Here is a 22,389-nt window from a genome sequence, read left to right as displayed (position 1 = left end):
GCCTGGCTCCCTCTGCAAACGGAAGGCACGAATGTGCAGCAGAGCAGGGCTCTGACACTGGCATGCTGCTGGGTTTGTGCAAGACAGTGAGCTGTACTGTTTATACCTCTGCTCTGGGGAAGGCAGGCGTACCTAAGGGATGAGGGGTTGCTAACCAGTTTTTCCCCTTTATGCTCACCCATGCCAGTGTGGTGTAAGCAGCTCTATCATCCAGGAAGTGGTCCAGCTCCCTCCCTGCTTATCAGAGGTTTAGTTTTGACCTTTGATTGCTGGTGCGTGACAGGAAAAGCCTTTCTCCCTCATAATGCAACTTCTGTGGAGCCGAGAACTGGAGGCACAAACCTTTCCTATGGCACTGAAAGCAGGAATCTGAGTGTCTTAGATAACATATCCAAAAAAAACAAAAACAAAAACAAAACCCATCAAACCTCCCCACAAAAACACACCTGAAACAGACTTTCCACTAACAAAAATCACTGTATTGGGTAAATTGGTGTAAACATTTGACCTCATCTCACTTTTCCACAATCCACCCAATCATGGATGGGAATGCCAGTCCTGCAGGCAGGTGAGATGCGAGGGCAGCTTGCACCGCTCTGAGCTCAAATCCCGCTCTGGGTGAGGACTCAGACAATCATGTTTTTCTTCATGACCAGCGTCTCCACTTCCTTCATGAACCGGAGGCACAGCTCCTCCTGCCACGGCAAGGCCACACACTGCACAGCCACCGGCATCCCCTCGGCACTGCTAAAAGCCTATGGCAAAAAAAAAAGGGAGAGGGTAGGGGATATGGCAGAGATGAGATGGGGACATCGTGCCCCCCAGGGGACTTGGCACAACTCACCGTTGCCAGGCCCCGGTCCCACCAGTCTCGGAAATAGCCTTGGTAGTTCTTCAGCTCCTTCTCATCCTCATCCGTCGCCAACGTGACGGGGACAACACCAACAGGGAAGTCCAAGGAGTTGTAGAGCATGGTGTAGCTGACTGCGACTGGGGGAAAAAGGGAGCTCACAACAACAGGAAAAACCTTCACCCCCCCTGTGTTTGACCACAGCACACATGAATGCCCAACACCACTTCCAACTAATAGGCATCTGTGCTGCGAACTCAGTGGCTGCAGGATGGAAGCCTGCCCCTTGGTTCCTGCACACACCAGGGTGGTTGTCCAGAAGCCAAGCTGCCCAAGAGCTGAGTTCTTCCCACTGCTGCCCAGTGCCTCAGAAAGCAGGGGAAGGAGGAAAAATGCTTCCCATTTACACTGGCAGGGAGGCTATGGCTTGAGGTCAATCAGGCAGTCCTACCTGAGAGCTTTGCTGGGTAGCCAATAAGGAGAGCTGGGCCCAGCATGGGACAAAGCATCACGTCCAGATTCAGCTTCTTCCACTGGGCAATGAACTGGTGGCAAGACTCCTGAGGGGCAAACACACCGGTGGTCAGTGGGATAGACGCACTGTCCTATGGTTGAGACCCCGCTGGGCTCCATCAGCTGTGGGGTGAACCACATCAGTCCAAATCCTAAAATCCAGTGGCTCTTGGGGAGCCATGGCAGCTCTTCTCTACTGAGAAGCCAGGCCCAGCATACCCATCACACAGCAACAAAGAGCAATGTGCTATTAATGCTGCCTCAGCTGAAACCAGGAGGAGGGAAGGGTGTAGTGCAGTGCTAACCTCACCTGTCATACCATCACACACAGTCACACTGAAACCTGTGTGTGCTACATGTTATGTGCCCTTGTACCACTTGGAGAGTATAACAGTGATTACCAACACTAATATTTCAACCCATCTCATGGTATCTCAAAAGAAAACAGAACCTAAAAAAAGAAAAACTGTGGATGAGAGAACTGAAAAAGATAGGAAAGTCTGTTGAAAGAAATTTGGGAAATAAAGCTGCTAATGTCAAATTTTAAGCTTTGGTGACAGATGAAAGTACTGATGCTACAGGTATGGCTTGATGTGCCATTTTTATAGGAGTTGCTGGTAATGAATATAATGTCACTGAGGAAATGGCTTCCTTGGTGCCTGTAGAAGACACAATGAATCTCTTGAATTGGATGAGGCAGAAAAAAAATACATTAAAGCAATTTTCTTTAACCTTTGTCAACAGATCTGGCACAGCTACCGATAAGCAATGGTTGGTAAAAAAGAGACTTATAAAATGAATAAGAGATGATGCAATTGCTGCCAGCAACTCACATGTGATGAAATATCATGGCATCATACATCAAGAAAATCTATGTGCAAAAGCTTTGAAGATGGATAATGTCATGCAGATTGTCATCAAAGCTGTAACTTCATCAAGTCCAAGGGACTGGCTCATTGCTAGCCCACTTGTTCCTGAAAGGTATGGATGGTATGTTTTTATTGTGGACATAATTCACTTTTCTGAAGGAAGGTGGCTAAGCTGGGGTAAAATGCTAAACAGATTTTATGGTTTGTGAAATGAAATCAAATTCTTCATGGAGTCAAAGGAAAAATCTGTGCCAGAGTACGAAGATGAAAATGGCTCACAGAGTTAGCATTTTTGGGGGATGTCACCGCTAATTTAAATGAGTTACACACCTGTCTTCCTGGTGAAAATCAACTTGTCTGTGCTATGTTTCAAAACCATAACAGAGTTCAATATGAAACTTAAATTATGGCCAGCTCAAGTTACTGCAAATAATCACATGCATCTTGTTACACTGACTAAGCCCAACCCTGTGAACAGCAAAAAATGTGAGCATATTTTTCTATATGAGGTTTCAAGACTTCAAAAAAAATCATCATATTTGACTGAATATTTGAATTCTTACCCTTCTTGTACTTCATCAAAAATCTCTGATGAAAACCTTGAGAGCTCACTAAGAACTGCAGCCACTTCCAGTGAACCAGTCTGATGCACTAGCTTCACAAAAATTAAGTCAAATATCCCACTAATTTTACATTTTTGCTGCTCTTTTTTATATTTTAATTAAAAATAATATTTAAAAAGTTAGTTAGTTCTATAGCTTAACTCTATTATATACTTTGTACGTGGCTCAAGACAAATCCTTTTCACTCAATGTGCCCCAGGCAAGCTGAAAGGTTGGGATACCTATGCTTTACCTCAATTTCACAATGAAGACTCCAGAGTTCTTCCACCGTGCTGAAAAAGGAAGCAAAACCAATGCAAGTTAGTGAGAAGTATTGCACAGAGCAGCTTTGTGGGCAGAGAAAAGCATCAAATAGCAGATGGGCACCGGTGAGCTCTGCTCCTGGAGCTGCAGCCAAGGGAGGATTTTGGCAAAGCTCAAGCTTTCCCCTCATTGCATGACAGATGCATTAACCAGTAGCAAAGCAGTCAGCACATTTCACTCCTGCAAACTTCATCCAGTTCATAAGCAAGAGGCTGCAAGTGCCCGCCCTTTTTTCCATCCTCAGCGCTACAACAGTTGGCAAAGCTCTGCAGTGCTAGTTATGACATGGATATAAACAGCTCTCAGTTTGCTCCCTCCCTTGCATTTTCTGCCTTGTATTTTCTCAGATGCATGCAGCCGGGGAAGTATCCCTAATGTAGCAAACATTGCTGCTCTCTGAAGAGAAACCCAAACCCTCATGTTTGGCATTTACTCACTTTGCTCTCAAACTTCTTATGACATTTGACAACCGGGGCACCTGGCAAAGAGAAAGTAGTAAAGAAAATAGCTTACATTAATCCCAGCTCTGTCCTCTCAGACATCTCCATCACAAATGCAAGCCACTGACGTAGTGCTCAGGCAGGACTTGTGGCTTTTCCCCAAAATGGGGAGAGGGGGCAGAAATAATGTCTCTCCAGTTTGGAGAAGTGTCTAAGCACAACCAGTATGCAAAGCCTGGAGAGTTCCCTCTGGTTAAGTCTTACTGCAACAGGAGACACCTATTGCTTGACTCCATCTAAGCTAGGAAGTAGTGCACCTTACAAAGGGTTTGGTAATCCAGGACAGCAGAGTTTTCATCCAGTTTGGTGACTTTGCCAACCAGAAGAATATCCCCAAGTTGCCTTTCTCCAGCTCCCCTTCACTGAAAGAGAAGAAGAGTGTTTAGCTGAACAGTATTAGAAAGCAATTACAGGAGATCAACTTGCACAGGACCAACTCCTCTAAATAGCATATCTCAATGAGAAGGTTTTCTCATTTCCTCTGGGCTCCCCTGTTTCCCATGGTTTTATAGGCTCTGCACCCAGTTTCCTTTGATCTGCCAAGGCTGGTAGCAGTCTTAAACAGAGCCAAAGTTCAACTTAATCTCTTGAATATAAGCTGCCCAGTAAATCCCTCTGCAGATCAGCCACTGTCCATATTCAGTAGATCTGCTGCCCAGGTCCAGGGAGGACTTCCATAGACAGGCACCAATCACACAAGCCATTTTGGGTTATACTCACAAATTCTTGAGAAAAGTGACACCTCCATCTGCAAACATTCCCCTGAAGCAGAAGTTATAAAGCGAGTAGTCCACATTTGTAAGTTCAAAGGGCACCAGCTGGAAGGACAACGGATGAGGTGTCAGTGGCACAAGCACAACAAAGCTGCATGGCAGGAGCCATCAAAGGCTAGCAAAGGCGCAAGCTGGGGTCATTCTGACATCCTTTCAGGAGAGGCTCAGCCATTTGATATCCAACCAACCCCAGAGCACAAGGAACCCTCCAAAACCAGCAGCGAAGGACAGAGAGCACAAGGACTGCTTGGCTACAGATGAGCTGCCATCTGCATCTGCCCCTTTATTTTCTCCATGGGTCCTGGTTTCCAGATACAAAACCAGTCTGTGGCTTTCCAAGCATGCTACATGCAGTACACCTCTGGAACTGCCTGCCAAAGAACATCACACACAAGAGGTGAAATGGGTTTATTTATGAATGTTCATAGAGTCCCAGAATCATTAAGGTTGGGACAGACTTCCATCTAGTGCAACTGTCCACCTACCACCAATACTGCCCACTAAACATGTCCCTAAGTACAATATCCACTCTTTCCTTGAACACCTCCAGGGGCAGTGACTCCACCAATTCCCCTGGCAGCCTTTTCCAACACATCACCAGTCTTTCTGAGATGAAATTCTTCCTAATACCCAACCTGAAATGTTGTGGGAAGTTGAACGGATTGAAGGCCCCTTCCCTGACAAATGTGCTTTATGGTCACTCCTGGGTCCTGAAGCCAAAAGGAAGCACAGCTGAAGGAGGTATGTTGGGTTCATGCAACACCGTACCGTGTGGCCAGCCTCCTCCAAGAGCTGCTTTGTCTCCCGAACAGCACGTCTCATGGCAGGGCTCGGCATGGTGAAGAAATCTGTTTCATAATAGCCTATGCGGAGGGGCTGTGTACTGGAATACACCTGCAGAACAAGGAAAAGCTCTAGCAGAAACACTGTCAGAAGCCAACAGCACACACACGACGCAGGGCAGGGCACTTATCTCACCATCATACCAAACCACATTACATCGCAGGTCGGCACGCCAATGGCACTTTGCCTAAGAAACAACAGCTCTTCTCACAGCCCTGCATCCTCTGCCAGGTCCCTTACCTCTTCATTGAAGGGAAGGGGAGGAACAGTGCTGTCCAGGTTGAACATGTCCTCGCACAGCAGTGCTCGCATGCACAGTGCCAGGCTCTCCACATCTTTTGCCATCGGCCCCACAGCTGGGGTCACTAAGGGAAACCAGGAGAAAGCTTTTATGGCAGAAGGTCTTTAAAGGGACATGTCCCCCTCTCGGCATCATTCTGACTTAGTTTTGTGTTAGCAGCAGCTCCTTTTATAACCAGGACTAGGAGAGCCTATAGGTCCCTTCCCACAAACAGCCCCATGGCTACAGACCCAGAGTTGTTATCCAACAATATATCTCCATTGCACAGCTTACAAAGTAGAACAAAATCTTCATGGATCACAACTAAAGACATCCTTCCAACCACTAACCCCACCTCCCACAAAGCCGTGGCAGACATCACAGCAAGCTGGAGTGTTAGAAGATGTATCTGGGTTTGTGTAACACACAACTCATGCATATTCCAGCATTCTTCTCCAGAGCTGGGCATGCAGGTGGCTCTCTGAAAGAGTCCCTGAAAAGGAACCTGCTTTTCTCTTTGAACACGTAGGAGAAGCTAACCCTAGCTAGCTCAAAGTCCTTCCCAACCTTGCCTTTCTTCCCTCCCTGCAGGGCAACTGCCAGTTCCTACCTGACTTCTGCCCAAAGATACCAGAAATGACTCCTTTTTTGCTGCAAAGAGAAACAAAAGACAGCCACTGAATTTTCAGAGAAAGGAACACATTGCCCTCCCTTTGCAGATGCTGAGGTTGGCTGAAGGGGAAGCCCAAGTAACACCCAACCTAGGCCAGAACGGTCGATATCTGACCCATCAGAAACAATTATACATTCATAGCATGCAGGTGTAGAATCTTCCACTGCCTCTGTAGTGGGGGAACTGATGCTTCCCTTCTCCAGAAAGTGTCTGGGCAGGAGGGAGAAGTGAGCCCTTCCTGGTACCTCCCACATTTCCTCTTGCCCACAGAAACAGGAGCATCCCAGCACAACAAAACAGGTGGTGGCGGGTGTCACCCTGAGAGATTACAGCCTGTAGCTGGCAGTGTTGCCTGCAGCATGGGGTTTGGAACTCATTAATGTTTAAGGTATCTTCCAACCCACGCCATTCTATGACTCCATGATCACTCGCAGTACCTGAGTCTGTTCCCGGTAGGTTTGAGCGCACAGATCCCACAGAAGGCAGCAGGGAAACGCAGGCTCCCTCCTAAGTCTGTGCCAAAGCCCAGGATGGACCCACCTCCTCCTATGAGTGCCCCTTCTCCACCGGAGGAGCCTCCAGGAGTTCTGGTGTAGAGCAGGGGGTTACACGTCTGACCGAAGATTAAGTTATTGCAGTCATAGCTGGAGAGACAGAGAGTGTGCACATGAGGGGAGCACAGACAACTGCTGATACAGAACCTGGTCACTCCTTCCCTCCCCTTATGGACGGGATGTGACAAGCTGTCCCCAGAAATGTACTGCCACAGGTCACTTGGCAGGGCAGAGGAACATGAGCAGGACAGTACACCTGACCTCACCCCACATCAATAACTGCGAGCAGTCTTGGCAGACACAACAGCAGGTTTGGAGACAGGATAATTTAAGGTTAACTAGCTAATGAGCCTCCTCTTCCATACATACATTTGCACTGGCCCTGCCAGGCCTGCTGCTGAGGTGTTAATTAGATTAAAAAAAAAAAAAAAAGTGATTTCAAAACACCCAGCACAGGAAAGAAGGGTGGCATTTTTTCTCCTCTTCTCCTGCTCTCCTTTGTCTTTGTTTCATGTGAAGCTAGAATGAATTTTCATTCTGAGTGGCATTAAAGTGTAGAGACACCAAGGCTCTGGTGCTTGATCTGCTGGTTGGCAACCCTGCCCACAGCAGTGGGGTTGAAACGAGATGATCTTTGAGGTCACTTCCAACCCAACCCAAGCCGTTCTGTGATGGGGTCATTATTTAAAAAGAAGTGCGAAATGAGAAAAAGACTTGATAGAAACCCAGCCCCAACTGCTCATGTACCTGATGAGGGACTGGGGAACATTGGTTTTCACAAATGGAATTGCCCCTTGTCTCTTGAGCACCTGCACCAGCACGCTGTCCTCTGCCACGGGCTTATCGATGTTTTTCACAAACCCCAACATAGAGTCATGGCCCTGGGGGCAGAGTACAACCAGGTTTCCAAATGCAGGATTGCACTTTTCCCCAAACCCTGTTTATCTCAATCTAAAAGCATGTGCACACACCATCCAGAACACATACATTGTGTGGTGTATTGCTAACAAAATCCAACCAGCCTTCTCCATTGGCTTATGTGGGAAATGGGCAGCAAATCCTATCATCCACCACAGCAAGCGTATTCTGCATCAGCTATGACATGAAGCTGAGGTTAAACTTCCCCCCGCCACCCAATTTCAAACCTCGGTCACATCATGTTGGTGGTACCTGGCAGTTGATGGAGTCCTTGATGCTGACAGGCACCCCATAGAGCAAACCCTTCTTCTCCCCAGGCTTTGTGTGCTGGAGCTGGGTCTCGCTTTCCTGCATGTACTCCGTGATGCAGTTTGTTTCTCTAGCAATCTGGAGGGCCTTGGGAAAAGAGACAAAGCCTACACGTGAGACACAGCCTGCGGTGATGGACAACCATATTCTGAAAAGCACACTTGTCTCTTCCTGCTTCCCCACCTCCCCAGCTGGCATCAGGAAGCCCTTTTTGTTCCTTGCCAAGAAGCTTTCGTGCCAAACCCCAACACTTGCCCTTGCAAAGATGTGGGCTACACAGGTGCAAGGTGGTGCTTGCCACTCCTCATTGCTCCAAACCAAGCCCAAGGCCATGACACCAGGCACCTAGCTCTCACCTTTCCCACGTAGGCATAGAAGACATGCTCCGGAGGGAGGGAACCATCCTGGATTTTCTTGGAGAGCTCCGGCAAAGACAGCGAGAGGATGGAGACCAAGTTCACCGAGGGATGCTAAGGGAAAGGTTGGACATGGTTAGGTTAACTGATGGGGTCCTCCTCTTCCCCTGGAACTGACTGTATTCCATCCTAAAAACAAATGCTGTTCAGTGGTCAGATGTAATATTTGCTCCTGGTAATGGAATCAAACCCACAGGGTCAGCAGAAACCCAAACTTTCTGCAGTCCTGTCTTCCCAGCCAGACTGGGTCAGTCTTCGGTCTTCCTCGGCTCTGTTGTGCTCAGACAGGTCTCAGCTGGGCCCTGGAGGAGATGCTCTGTAACACGTGATTGACTGAACTGTGGGGGGAACTGGCCACATTCTTAGATATTGCTCAGCAAAGAATGAAAACAGCACGGTGCCAGAGCTGCTGGCACCACCAAGGGAGCTCACAAATTGGCTCAATGCAGGGAGTTCACCCGGGGCCAGCAGAAATCTCCCTAGCAGGGATGAGCACCAGATTCACGCTGGGCTCTGAACCACAAGCTGGGCAGCTGGATGTGACCGCAGAGCACGGCGTGCCGGCTTTGTGGCGAGCAGCCCCCACAGCCTGCCAGCTGTCCTTGGGTCTCGCCGTGCCGCCGAACTTTGGCCTCTGCTAGAAAATACGGCCTCTCCCATTTCCTACGGCTCCTTAACGAGCGGGAGGCTGAGCGTAAAACCATGGCGGGTGAGGCCAGGAGGCAGAAATAGCGCTTTAAACGTGGCGTTGGGATTTTCCTTCTCTTGCTGCTGCGAGCGGCTTTTTGCTGACTCCTGCACTCAACCGGCACGATACGGGCAGCCCTTCCCTTCCCTTCCCTCCCACCACACCAAGCTCATCAGCGGCGCTCCGGCCACATCTCTGCGGGGTGCCGGCATTCAGCATTCAAAATTAAAGAATTACTGCAGATGAGGACCCACGACCCTCACTCCCAAACACCTGCCCAGAAACTGCAGGCATTGCTGCTCATCGGCCCGAAGGGAGGAAGCTCTGTTCTCTCCCCGTCCTCAGCACACGTGGGATCAGGGGAACTCATCCGAACCCTGCCAGGGGTGGGGAGAACGCAGCTTCCTGCACCCACCTGCTGCCGAAATGCGCGCACAGCCTTGTCCATCTGCTCCAAGCCTCTCTCCTGCCTCTCCCGAGCCTCCTTCACCTTCCTCCAGAGCCCCCTCCAACGCCGCCATCGCAGGAGCAGCAGCAACAGCCCGGCCGAGCCGCACAGCACGGCAGGCACCGAAGGCACGGCCGCCCGCATGCCGCTCCACGCCCCGCCGGCCTCGGGCTGCCCGCGGAGGTGGAGAGGAGGGAGGAAAACCCGGGGAGGACCGCCTGGCAGGGCGGGCTGGGCCCTGCGGAGCGAGTTAACCGCTTAGCTGCTTGGGCTCAGGGTTGGGCAGCGGGGAGCGCTCCGGATAGAGCCCTGCGGTTCTTCTGTTGATAACGTGTGCTGCTCTCGCTTTGTGCTGGGGAGGATGCGTGTGTAACCGCCCCGCTGCGACTTATCAGCTGTCTGGCTGCAACCTTGACTGAGCACGCCGAGAGAGCAGGGGGGGCCAGTGAGAGGAAAAGAGGGGGGGAGAGAAACAGTTAACATGCCAGCCGTCTGCTTCAGGGCAAGTAGAGCACGGCATGGTGCTGTGCTTTGCTCATGGCTGCATCCTCCAGTGGAAAGCAGCGTCTTACTAAGGCCCTATGCTTGGGTTCGAGGGGAGCTCCAACACCTTCTCACTGGCCTTCCATGAGTCTGTCTTTAAAAAACAAAACAAAACAAACAAAAAAAAAACGAAAAAACCCTAACCACTCACTGTTTGCAAAAGTTCATGCCCAAATATTTGAGTTTGGAAAACCTGCTGGGAAGGGTTTGGACTATCTTCTCCCTCCCACTATCTCCCTGCAGGACACACTGTGCCTAAGCCAGCCCTGACAGATGCAGAGCTGAGCTACAGAACACCGCAGAGCGTTCCACATCTCCAGCCCCGGCTTCCTGCTGTTGTGGTTCAGGCCACCTGCTTTCCCTCAGCCTTCCGGCTGTCAGGGCTGCCCTGGCACAACTGCCCTGGGCTGAAATGCAGCTCCATGCACAAAGAGTCCTGGCATCGGCTTTGCTGATGGCAATATTCAGCCTTGGGAATATTCAGCTCTTTTAACTCATTGCTTACAGCTTCTTGCTCTCTGTCTGAGGACAAGCAGCTCCTTGTTTATCTGGGTCAAGCATATTACATGCAAGAATAGCCTTTGTTTCCTAGACCTTGTGTTTTTTTTCTCTTATTCTTTTCTCCTCCCTGCCTTTCAGACAGTGGGGCTCAGATGATCACAGAGCCCTCCCCAGGGCACTGCACTCCCATGCAGACCGAGGGCAGCAGGGTGGCAAGGTCTTGCTTTTATCTCCATACACATTAGCAAAGTTCAAACTTTGGGATGATAGATATTAGGATGGATCTTGCCCCTGCCTCTCCCACATTGCCCCAGCGGTGCCACAAAGCTGTGTTTACTGTGGGAGGGACAGAAATGCACAGCACACACTGTTGGCAGCACCGGTTGGTCTGACAGCAGCTGAGAGCAGACCCCAAGGGCATGGTAAGCACACAGGAATGTTTTCCAACGCCATCTCCTGGCGTCTGGAGATGTCTGGCTTCTCAAGTTTTAGTGACGAATAGCTGTGTGCATGTGCAGATAGATGTTTCTTGGGTGAAGCAATCCAGCTCTGGCATTCACAGCGTATCCACACACTCCAGGAAGCAGCATCTCCTGTTTGCTGTCCTTGGCTGATTGCACTTACTGCCCTTTTTGTCTGAAGAAGCAATGAGCAATAGTTCTCTGTCACCAGGAACACACACACTACCATTCTCCCATTTCACCCTATTGCTATCAGGTTGCTCCCAGCAGTTGACTACCTGCCACCACTACCAATCCCCCTTGCCAGGGCCTGGCCCTCTGCAATCAGATCCAAGTTACATTCACAGCGATCTGTCTTCTTCATTTCTGCTCTCTGTAAGTAAATTGCATGTTTCAACCAAACAATCCACTTGGTGACACCCTTGGCATTCACCTTGTAGATAGCTCTACCTGTGGAAGACACCTCTATCAGTAGAAGATGATCTTTTGCTCCTTGGGCACTTGCTTCTTACACAGGGGGCAGGATGGGGATCACTAGCTGGCTCACTACTTAGCTCATCAACTCGCAAGAACGAAAGGATTCGTCATAGTATTCCCATCAACATTACAGATGACATAATATGCAAGATATTTTCCCTTGTCTTCTTATTCCCAGCCTGGGTGACTTTCAGGTGAGAAACATAACAAATGGGTGCAGATGCATCCATTTGCTATGCTAAATTCTGGTGCTTTCTGGCTAGAAAGGGACATGGGATATTGGGAAGTGGTTCTCATGTCCAGTCAGCTGTGCTGTATCAAGTATGGTGCTGCTATTTTATGGTCCCTTGGTGGGAAGGAAGGAAAAGCTGAACAGGTCCCCAGGATCACGGATGTTCTTTGACAGTTGCACTAGATGATCTTAGTGGTCTTTACAACCTTAATGATTCTACGGTTCTCTGGGAGATCTCTGGGGTTGTTTAAAACCACTTTAAGCAAACTTAAGCAAACAGTGCACCTTGAAAGCACTGAGGTCAGGCTCTGAAAACCTCCTCCCTACACAAATGAAGGAGTGAGGACTCATTAAGGAGTGAGGACTCATTTCTAGCAGTGCCCATCTTACAACAACCCAAATCAGAACAGCTTTGCATGTGAACATGTGAACATTAAAAACTAAAGAGATTAAAAAAAAAAAAAAAGGAGAGAGAGAGAGAAAAATATTTAAGCATCTAAAATTACTCCAGTAGTTGCTTTACACAGCTGAATGAAGATAATTGTGTTGGCAATTGTGAGTGATTACAGTATTATCTGCCATCAAAAAAGTTATTTTTTTGACTGCTAAAGGAATTAATGATACATAAAACTGTGTTTAGATTGAGTGCATTCATCAGCAGAAATTCTTGGTGTTGGCACTGCTACACTGTAATTACTCCAGCAGCTCGGAGGGAGGAGGAGAGCAGGAGACACCAGAGTATTGCGGATATACTGCCACAGATTTACATACATTTATGTGCTGAGCACTTCTCATGATTCGGGAACGGGAGCAGAGCCAGAATAGAAAAGTTTGGCTCCTTCCTTAATGCACATTGCAGAGTAAAGCATAAGGGGTCACCACTGTGTTGACTGTCAGTGTGACTGTGTTGACTGTTCCTGTAGTGCGTGTTGACTGTCAACTGGACAGGTTGAAGGCAACATGGAGAAAATGGTCAAATGCTCCTCTGAGCAGCAAAGGATGAGACTTGGCTTCATGAGATCACAGAATCATGGAATCATTACAGTTGGAAAAGAACTCTATCCAGTCCAACCATCCTACCACCAATGCTGCCCACTAAACCATGTTCCTCCATGCCACGTCTCCATGTTTCTTGAACACCTCCAGGGATGGTGACTCCACCACCTCCCTGGGCAGCTGTGCCACTGCATCACCACTAATTTTCCTAATATCCAATCTGAACCTCCCCTGGTGTAACTTGAGGCCATTCCCTCTCCTCCTATTGAATCCACAAAGATGCTGCCTCATGGTGTGTTGAATTAATGAAACCATTCCTGGGACCACAAGCAGTGGTTGTCCAGCTCTGGGATCCTGATGGTGGTGATGGACACAGCAGAAGTGGAACTCGGGATATTCTATGATTCAGCAAGGAGGCACAATATTGGGGGATGCGTAGATGGGGTCAGCCGAGGAAAGGCTGTTGGATGGGTTGTAAGGCAAGTGGCAAATGTCAAACCCTTAATGGTATCCATCTCTTTTTGAACTATATCTTAAGGTTTTTAATAAAGAAAATAGAGCACAAACTCCCCTCCAGCCCATGGGGAAACACGGTGCTCAGGAAGATAGCTCTGCTGGATGCAGTTGGTCTTTCGAACGTGAGCCACCAGAGAGCAGGATTGAGCTGCTGGCCCGGTGGAAATCGGCCTCTCACGAGTCTTTCACTTTCTAAAAACTTGCTTTGTGCCCTCGATTTGCAAGGGGCCCTGAATGAAGCAGAAGGCTCTTTTCTGAGTTATGTGTTGATGGGATAGCCCAAGTTTTGAGGGAGAAACGCTTTGATTTCAGGCGGTTTGAAGTGCCCATATAAAATGATGCAAGATTTGCTCTTGCTCCATCCAAACCTGGGAATTTTTGCTAGGCAGGGCATCTCTGCAGTGCTTGGTTCTGCATACGGTCAGTGCTGAGAGACCTGAGCACCGTGGCTATGAGGATTTACTGTTGTGCACAGGACTTTGCCTTCAATCCAGCACAGTGTCTGCTAAGGTATCTCTGCCACCCATCTGACTGTGTATAGGAGAAAGAGAGAAATGGATAAAATTGTTCCCCCGTGAAACCTAGTTTTGAGTCTAGCAGGAGCAGCCTCACATTTAATCCTGACAGCCTTCTTCCAGATAAATGTTATTCCAGAGTTTGGGATAAAAATTTAAATGGGGTCCTAAATGGTGAACGTGGTCCTGGTGCATCTCTGAGTGTGGCTGCACTGAGCGGTCACCAGTATCATGCTTTTCCTTGCATGGGAAACACAGACCCCACATTTTTCTTTTTTTTTCCTTCCTTTTTTTTCTTTTTCTTCTGAGCTCTGCTTTTTGAATAGGCCAGAAGAGGGAGACAACCAGCCAGTTACTGCACTGGATGGATTTCCAGCTCTCCCTGTGTGCCATGGGATGAGAGCAAACACACTTAAAAATCCACACTGATTTCCCCAGAAGTCCTGGAGAGGAGATTTGATTGTGCAGACCTGCTAGTGTTCTGCAGTTCACATTACACGGACAGGGTGGTCATAGAGCAGAGGGGAAGCTGAGGTGCAGAGCAGCCCCATGCCTTGTTGGAACAGGTTGGCGACATCCTCCTTCTTGGGGACCCTCCAAATCCAGTCACGGGCTGTAATTATCGTGCACCAATTGGCTCTGGGTGCTCTGGGCATGGGGTGGGCCCACCAGATGGGTGCAGAGGGACCATTTTAACACCCCAGATCTCATCCCTATACAGACACACAACTCACACAGCACCGCTCTGCCCCATTCAGGCTGTGCGTTGGTGCCAGGACAACCAGAGGCTCGGTTCACAACACTGATTGTGGACCCCCAATGGGAGGAAGCAGTCACTGGTATGCAGACACAGGGAGTGCTGGAGGGGCCATCTTCCCAGCGACCAGCAAAGTGCGGAGCAGCAAGGCCCACCTGCACAGTGAAGAAGTTGATCGATCAATCGGTCCTTCATGTTCCTCCGCATTGTCCTTTCCCTTCATCTCCTCTGGACTGGTGAGATCACCCCCGCGTTGAGAAGAAATAAATAAATAACCAAATAAAAATGCTGACGTGGAGAAGTCAATCAGCTTTGTGTGGCCTTGTAATATCTCATTTTATCCGCGCCACGCTTTATTAAATTCTCATAAACCTGTCAATGAGGACAGATACCATTTCAGTTTACCCCATTAGTTCTACACAATGACATTGGGGAGAGGGAGACTGGGAGGAGGGGGAGGCACTCAGTGCAGAGAAAAGAGGAATGAATTAAGAAAAGAGAGAAACTCAGCTTCGTGACAATAATGTAATAGCATCGGCGCCCAGGGAAAGTAATTGAATTAAGTGGCTTTTGTTAATGGTTTTAAGATTTAGAAATGTAAATAATAGTTAGGACTCTTTAATGGGACTCTGGTTTTAGGTAACTGCAGCCCTGAGAATAAGAAATGCTTTGCTGTTTAATATGATGTCAGATAGTTTTGTTACTGCTCCGGTTTCATGCCTGCAAAGCATATTTTGCAGTTTTAAAGCCGGGTGTGTTTATCATCTTCCCTTTCTCACTTCAGACGGAGCTTAATTCGGGAGTATTTGCATGAACCCTTCTTAGCCAGTCCCTATCAGTTATTTGCACGGCCAGGAATAAAGTATTATTTCTCCAAGCTGCTTTGGAGAACTTCCTGACGGGAGGGTCACCCTGCCCAGAAGCCTCCCATCTATTTACATGTTCATTAAAGCAGTGGAGCGGGTGCTGCCCTGGTGGGGCCGGATTCAGCACGGGGGAGTAGAGCTGGGAGCAGTGCTGTTACACCCAGCTTAGCGCAGTGGGGATGGAGGATCCAGCCGACAGGTAGGATGAGCCAAGCGATTTAGAAATGACTTTCATGGGAACTCGTTCTGCTTAAAATATTATTGGATTTTCATTTAGGAACCTATCAAAGTGCAAGAATAAAGTCTGAGCTGCCTAACCCACATAGGTCTAAACAAACAGCCTCCCTTCTGCTGCGGGATCTGACGGCTTGAGGATTGGAGAGGGTCCTTCTTCCTAGCTGAGCCTCGGGAAACCCACAGCACTGGGTAGAATGGGGACTTTGCCTCCCCTGTCACCTTCAGATCGTTGGCTGGAAAGGGCAGTAGAGCCCCAGTTCCAACGCTGACCTGAACCAGCTCATGCAGGCAGAGGAGAGCGATGTCAGGCAGTAAATGCAGAAAGAAAGGGTTTGAGTTGCACGTTTGCCCCATAGGATTTCTTAAGTAGGTTGTCTGCAAAAAAAAAAAAAAGAAATAGTTCTTCCTGGAGAATTTGAGAAACGTTTTCTAGCTGCTGACCATTCTCCGTATTGCTGTACCCTAAAGCGAACATGGGGTAGAATAGAGGTGCTTGTTTCCTCCCGTGTAAAATGAAATCAGAATGAGAATAATGCTACAATTAAACCAAAAAATCTCTCACTATTTTCCCTGCATTAGAAAAGAAAACCCAACCGCCCTTATTATTGACCGAATTCTTAAAACCAGCCCCTGCTCCAGCAGGATAGCAGCTGGGAAGAGATTAGCACAGCCCTATAGACAGGTGAGGGCTGTTTAATGCTTGGAGAGCCATTAGAGAATTTGCCATGATAAGACCCAGGCGATGCTATTTGCTGCAGATAAAAAGCAGGTTATTTTTCATGAGCTGCAAAAAGGCTGAAATTTGCCACTGGGTTTGTGGCTCGACACAATGTGAATGGATAGGAACAATATCCTCACCCCAAATAATTGAAATCCACTGAGCACAGCTGGAAGGAAGCTCACATTCTGCCAAAACTGTGTGGATGAGAGTCCTGCCCTCGCTGCAGCACTGTGCCATAGAGGATCGAATCAAAGGACCAATCTAGTGGTTGGCAACCCAGCCCATGGCAGGGGGGTTGGATGATCTGCAGGGACCCCTCCACCTAAGCCATTCTATGATTGGTAGCACTGTCCTGGGACAGAGACTGTCTCTGCTGACAAGTTCCCTGCTCAGCCAGGGGCCTATCAGAAGCAGACAATGGAAGAATGGCTCTGCGAACCAAAGAAACCAGACTTCAGATGATTTACATGGAGCATGAGGGGCACCAGAAGGGCAGCCAGCCCAGAAAATGAGATTATAGACTATCATCCCCTGTTACACGCTGGGACGTGTCTACAGGGTGGCCCTCTGGCATCATTCAGGGAGGTGAAAGCAGAGAGCTTTTGTCTCCTCCAATTGGAAAATCCCCCATCTGAGAAGTCTCTGAGAACACATTAGGGTTTCTGCCACCTTCCAGACCCACGTGCACTGCCTGATACCATTGGAGGGACAGGGATGTCCTGAACAGTCCCTGCTGTCCCATGACACCGTCTGAGCCAGCCTTCCCACTGATGAGCCTGATGGCTCTGCAGATCACCTAAGGGCTGAAAAGAGGATGCAGGAGCCCCAGTGCGAGTGCCCCAAGCTGCTTACACTTGGTATAGTGTTCAAGCAAGGTCAGTGTCGCGTTTGAGCCAAGAAAATGCAAAGTAGCCCATCTGCTACGTAAGTATGAAACGTGCTGATGGAAGGTTTTTTAGTGCTCTTCACCTCTGCAGTGTGAACCAGTAGGAATGGGAAAGACTCACAAACAGGAGTCCTCAGAAGAGACAGAGGCTGGTGTTTAATCTGAGCTGGCATGGAGGTGGTTAATAAGATAATCTCCGGGCCCTCTAATACAAAGGAAAAGTGAGTTTTCTGATCCATAAAGGATCAGTCTGCAGGAAGCCCCATCAGACTCCTCAGCGTGAAATTACACCACAGCAGGGGGGTACAGTCCTGCTACTGTACAACATTAAAGAGATGAATTAGGACTTGACATTCATGTGCTTAATATGCCTATTCCTGGCATTATCCCACAAGGACCAGCCACCACCAAGGACTTACAGTCACTGGGTCCACGGAGGTATTTAGAGTTGTTCATTTGCTTGCTTCCAAAGCCAGGCTATCTGGCTTCCCTATCTAATCTCCCAGCGTTAGAAGCAGGGAGGGATGCAGCCAAGATGAATCTCTTGCAGCAATCTGGTCGGGTGAAGAAATGCTGTGTGTGCTGCTGTTGCTTGAATAAATCACAGCGATCCTCTGGTCTGGTTCTTGGCGAGAAAGGGGAAAACATGATGCGTAGAAAATCATAACTTGGACATCTAGAGGTTCACCAAGGGGGGAAAGGGAGAAACCTCCTGCCCTGGAAGTATGTCCCTCAGATAGTTGCTGCTAATAAAAAATAAATATTTGTTGGAAAGGGAAGCTCTAGCAGATCTATATTGGAAATCATTAGAGGTGGGTTAGCCTGCCTGGTGTTGTGCTGGTAGGAGGTGTGCCTCTGAGCTACTTGGGTGAACCAGCTTTGCCAAGAAGCCAGAGTGTTTCCAAGCCCCAGGTCTGGGCTGTGTGAAAATCCCCATGTGTTTGAACTCCAAGCCAAGGCAGAGTGCTTTTGGTTTGCTTTTTCTCCATGAAATATTTCGACGAGAATGAAATTTTTGGGGGAGGAGAAGAATCTGCTCTGAATTCTGGAAGAAATAAAAAGGAAAATGTTGGCTACGCAGACACATAGTTCTGTTTTTTGGGCTGATTGTTTTCCAAAAGAAAATCTAAACTTTTTTTCAGAAAGTGGCTGTCCTGCAGGAAATTCCTGATTACACGGGTGTGCCTCACTTCTAGCAAAAGCATTTTTGATCAAACTGATTGAAAAGCCAGTTAATTGGAACTGTTTTAAGAACTGTCTGAAATTTGGCAGGGTTAATGAGGGAAGCATGGACAGGACCAGGAGAAATAAATGAGAAACAGAGTCCTCCCAGAAGCTGATTTTGCAACGGTGTGGTGTGGAAAAGGCTGGGAGCCTCCCAGTGCAAGGACATCCTTGCAGCTCTGATCACATTGTGTGGCACATGGGTGCTTTGCATCACTCAGCTCCTGCTTCTGACCATCCTGTTTGGAAACCCAGGCTCTGAGTTAAGGGGAGAAGGCATGTGGTGGGGTCCTGGGACTCATCCAGACATGGCTGTGGTGTAGCCAGAACCTGAACATGTAGAATGAGTCCTAAGTCTGGCCATACAAAAGCAATCCCTCGTGTCAGACCAATTGGATGCCCAAATTTGTAACCTGTTTCTGTAGCACATTGAACACTGTGCAGTCTTTTTTGCCTTACTTGATAATAACAGAAAGGTCATTCTGTAAATTCATGAAAAAGGGGTATGTTGTGACACTTAAACAGAAAGCTGTGTGGTTGGTGTGGGGAACTGTACTATCATGCTGCTTCTCAGGGTTCTTCTGGTCTTTATTAAGCTCCTCCTCACCCATACTGTGCTTTTTATTCTTTATTATTTGTATTTTCGGGGCTTGCTGATGTTACACCAACCTCAATAGAATAGCTATAAGTGCATACAACAAGGACATAAATCTTTCTACACGCCAGGAACATGAGGTTAAGGACTTCTAGAGACCACTGTATTCCATAAGCTCAGACCCCATGGAAATACTTTTGTACTGAAGTCAGAGATAACACTGTTGTGGATGAAATCAAACAGCAATTTATACCTGGATATTTTACACTTTCCTGTATGACGTATGTTTTGGTGCTGGGCTCACACATCCTAAAACCAAGCCAAACATAGAGATGCTCCTTGGACATGAGGTCTCTGGTAGATGCAGCTTCCAACTGAAAAGTGGCAAATGGAGTTAATGATTGAGGTGTCTGAACATGCCATGTCTATTGACAGGATGTGCCCTTCCCAGCAGCTCACTGCTTAGAAGCCCAATCTCAAATGGTTGATGACCACTTGTTTTGGTGGAGTCCCTAGCAGTGAAGAGTGAGGAGTAACATTTCTGGATAAAAAGACAAAGTTATTTCAGATAGATGCAACCAGGAAGGGCACATTGAGGCTTAGCTTTCCCTAGACAGAAATAGAGGTGTGTGGGGTGAGCCATGATCTGAATGGCTGCTCTGACCTCATCCGTGGAGACAAGTGCACCTTGTACCACGTGGCCTTTCTATCTCCCAGATCTTCCCCAAATTGGGCCTCAGGTCAGAATAAACATTGACAGAATGAGACAAGAAAACAGCCTTGGATCTTGAAAGCTGACCAACTTTTTGGTTGTCCCATCATCCAGACAGGGCAGACACAAAGTGTTCCCAAACCCATTCTGCTGATTTAAAATAAATCCCAAGAACAACAAATTCACAACCCTAAATGAAACAGTGGGTGAGGGGTGATGGAGTACTTCGCACCTGAATGATAAATCCCCATTCTTCAAGCCAGTGACAATTTTTTTTTTAATGTGGTTGGCTTTTGTCTCCTATGAAATTAGAAGTCTCCCACTGAGGGCTAGGTTTCATGTCTGGGTCACAGTTTCTACAGAAAAGAATTTTCATTATGGTCTTGGAAACACTTAAGCCTCCCTGTGCAACTGATCTAGCTGAGCTTTTTATAATCAGGAAGGACAATGGATGCCATCAGCAATCAAGGATGAAATCTCAAGCAACTCGAGAAGGAGGTACAAGCCTTAGGAGGAGACAGAATCTCATAGAGAGATTAACATGGACTAGGAGAGTAATTAACCACAGTTAACAGTTTGCTGAAGGTGAGGTGGGGAAAGCTCATTCTTGTTGGCAGGCTTAAAGGGGAGAATAGATTCCCTGTTTCAAGGGGGAATTAATTCACTGAAGTCCTTTGGCTTGTGATGTGCAGGGTGACAGACTAGATTATGAAGCTGGAAACAGAGATTTGGGAACAGTCTAGTAATATCTGAGTCTTCAGGCCACACAAAGTGCGAGAAGTAAATAGCTGTTCCCAACGTATCAAATAACATGGCGTATTCCAAACAGATATGAGATCTAGGAACTTCTCACAGGGCATAAAAACCTCCACAAACAAATTGTGATTGCAAAACTTAAAGAATAAATTCCTTAGCATGGGATGTGTTCTGTTTTCTTCATTCCTGCTCTTTCACAGCGTGATCTTCACCTAGATGAAAGAGGTATGTGTCTGAAGCTCCACATGCTTTTCTCTTTACGGATAACACAACATCAATACTTGTAATTTTTATTTATGGATAATGTTTCCTTGTTATTCGCATTGTTTTTCTCTGGATTCTCTCCACTTAGTACACGTATTCCTTGAAACAGTATTCAAAATCAGAGATGCTTTCCCATTTCAGATCTAACCAGAGATGAACAGAGGGATGATGCATTCCCATGTTCTTTGGGCTGTCAGGGTTGTAAAAGTGACTCATGGTTATCATATGGCTTAAATCAAGCAGTTACGCTGAAAATGTGTGACAGAAGTTGCGTAGGCTGAAAATGGCACACTCTTTTGTGATTTCCCCCCTCTTGTTGTTGGACATGATGAATATGTGGAATGCCTGTTCTCTCCACGTGCCTTTCTCTGGAGAGGTGAGATGCCAAAACCACAAGATGTGTTAAAAGGAAGTAAAACAACTGTTGTAAGGTGGCCCTCTTTGTCAGTGCCCCGCATTCAGAGGTTTTCTGCATTGACCAAAACAAGTTTTGACGTGCAGTTGGATGAAAGAAGACCTGGAAAGTCTCCACCATGGTGCATAACCTGATCATGGTGATAATATGTTGTGATCCAGCTGGATTCCCGAGGCTTGGGGTTGATGAGCTGTCAATCTAAGGCTTTAATGAGTGTACAAAGATTTTCAGCCTCCTTTGATAAACAGGAAAGCCATAATAAAGAAGCCTTTTTTCCAAATCACATGTAGTGAGGCACTGGATACAACAGAAATAAGAAGCCGCCCCATTTCTTAGTTGAAAATTCATCTTTTCATGCGGGTGGTGGGAGCTCTGGGTTTAGGTCTCTGTTCTTTTATAGATGATCTGATTTTTATCTCCTGGGAGCCACCAGGCAGTCTCGCAATGCTCTTCTTGTTCTGTCCTTCTCCCACCTCCACCTTCCCTATCTCCTTTCTGTTGGGGAGAGAGTCATTTTTACATGTAATCATAGAATCAAAGAATTGCTTGAGTTGGAAGGAACTCTAAAGGTCATCCAGTCCAACTCCCCTGCAGTGAACAGGGACACCTACAACCCCAAAATTTTGCTTAGAGCACTGTCCAGCCTGACCTTGAATGTCTCCAAGGATGGGGCATCTGCCACCTCTCCAGTTATGCAGAATGCTTTGCATTACTGGGCTCTCATCCTCCCAAGAAAAACAAAACAACATCAACAACAAAAAATAGCAAAAAACAAAAACAAAACCCAAGAAGAATGAAAATAAGTACTAAAGGCAGGTTTGTGGGGCCGCTCTGTGGAGATAGCGAGGCAGCCTTTAGGAATGCAACCAGAAAGGGATGGAGGGCAAGGGGAAAGGCAGCCCTTTCCACTGACCCCCACCTGCCCCTCTTTCCCCTACTGTGTGAACCTACTGTAGATTTCTTGAATTCCCTTTGATGTTTATCTCCCCCAGTAATTCTATTTGGGGGATTTGCTAAAGCGGCGGTTAGAAGAATACAGCCTGGAATAAGGAGGCCGAACGGCAAAAGAATGTTAGAAACAGGATTAAGATCATATTCTACAAGCGGTTGTCAGACGCTGAATAGGGCTAAAGTTTCTTATCGGGCCGGGGTGCC

The 22,389-nt window shown here is 47.6% G+C and overlaps 1 protein-coding gene across 1 annotated transcript; it reads right to left on the bottom strand.

Moving 5' to 3' along the window:
- Nucleotides 1-626: 626 nt before the first annotated feature.
- FAAH (fatty acid amide hydrolase) lies at nt 627-9,704 on the bottom strand (the record flags this gene model as incomplete). Its single annotated transcript, XM_079536174.1, has 15 exons — nt 627-755; nt 845-990; nt 1,302-1,410; nt 3,088-3,127; nt 3,596-3,636; nt 3,921-4,020; nt 4,379-4,476; nt 5,200-5,325; nt 5,515-5,639; nt 6,165-6,205; nt 6,665-6,871; nt 7,529-7,662; nt 7,952-8,095; nt 8,365-8,478; nt 9,528-9,704. The coding sequence occupies 15 exons, from the start codon at nt 9,702-9,704 to the stop codon at nt 627-629; spliced, it is 1,731 nt and encodes a 576-aa protein (XP_079392300.1).
- Nucleotides 9,705-22,389: the final 12,685 nt, after the last annotated feature.

The sequence above is a fragment of the Tetrao urogallus genome, assembly GCF_951394365.1.
Source record: "Tetrao urogallus genome assembly, chromosome: 5".
Classification (NCBI taxonomy): Eukaryota; Metazoa; Chordata; class Aves; order Galliformes; family Phasianidae; genus Tetrao; species Tetrao urogallus.
Note: the sequence above shows the minus strand (reverse complement) of the source record. Positions and strands in the feature narration are given on the sequence as shown.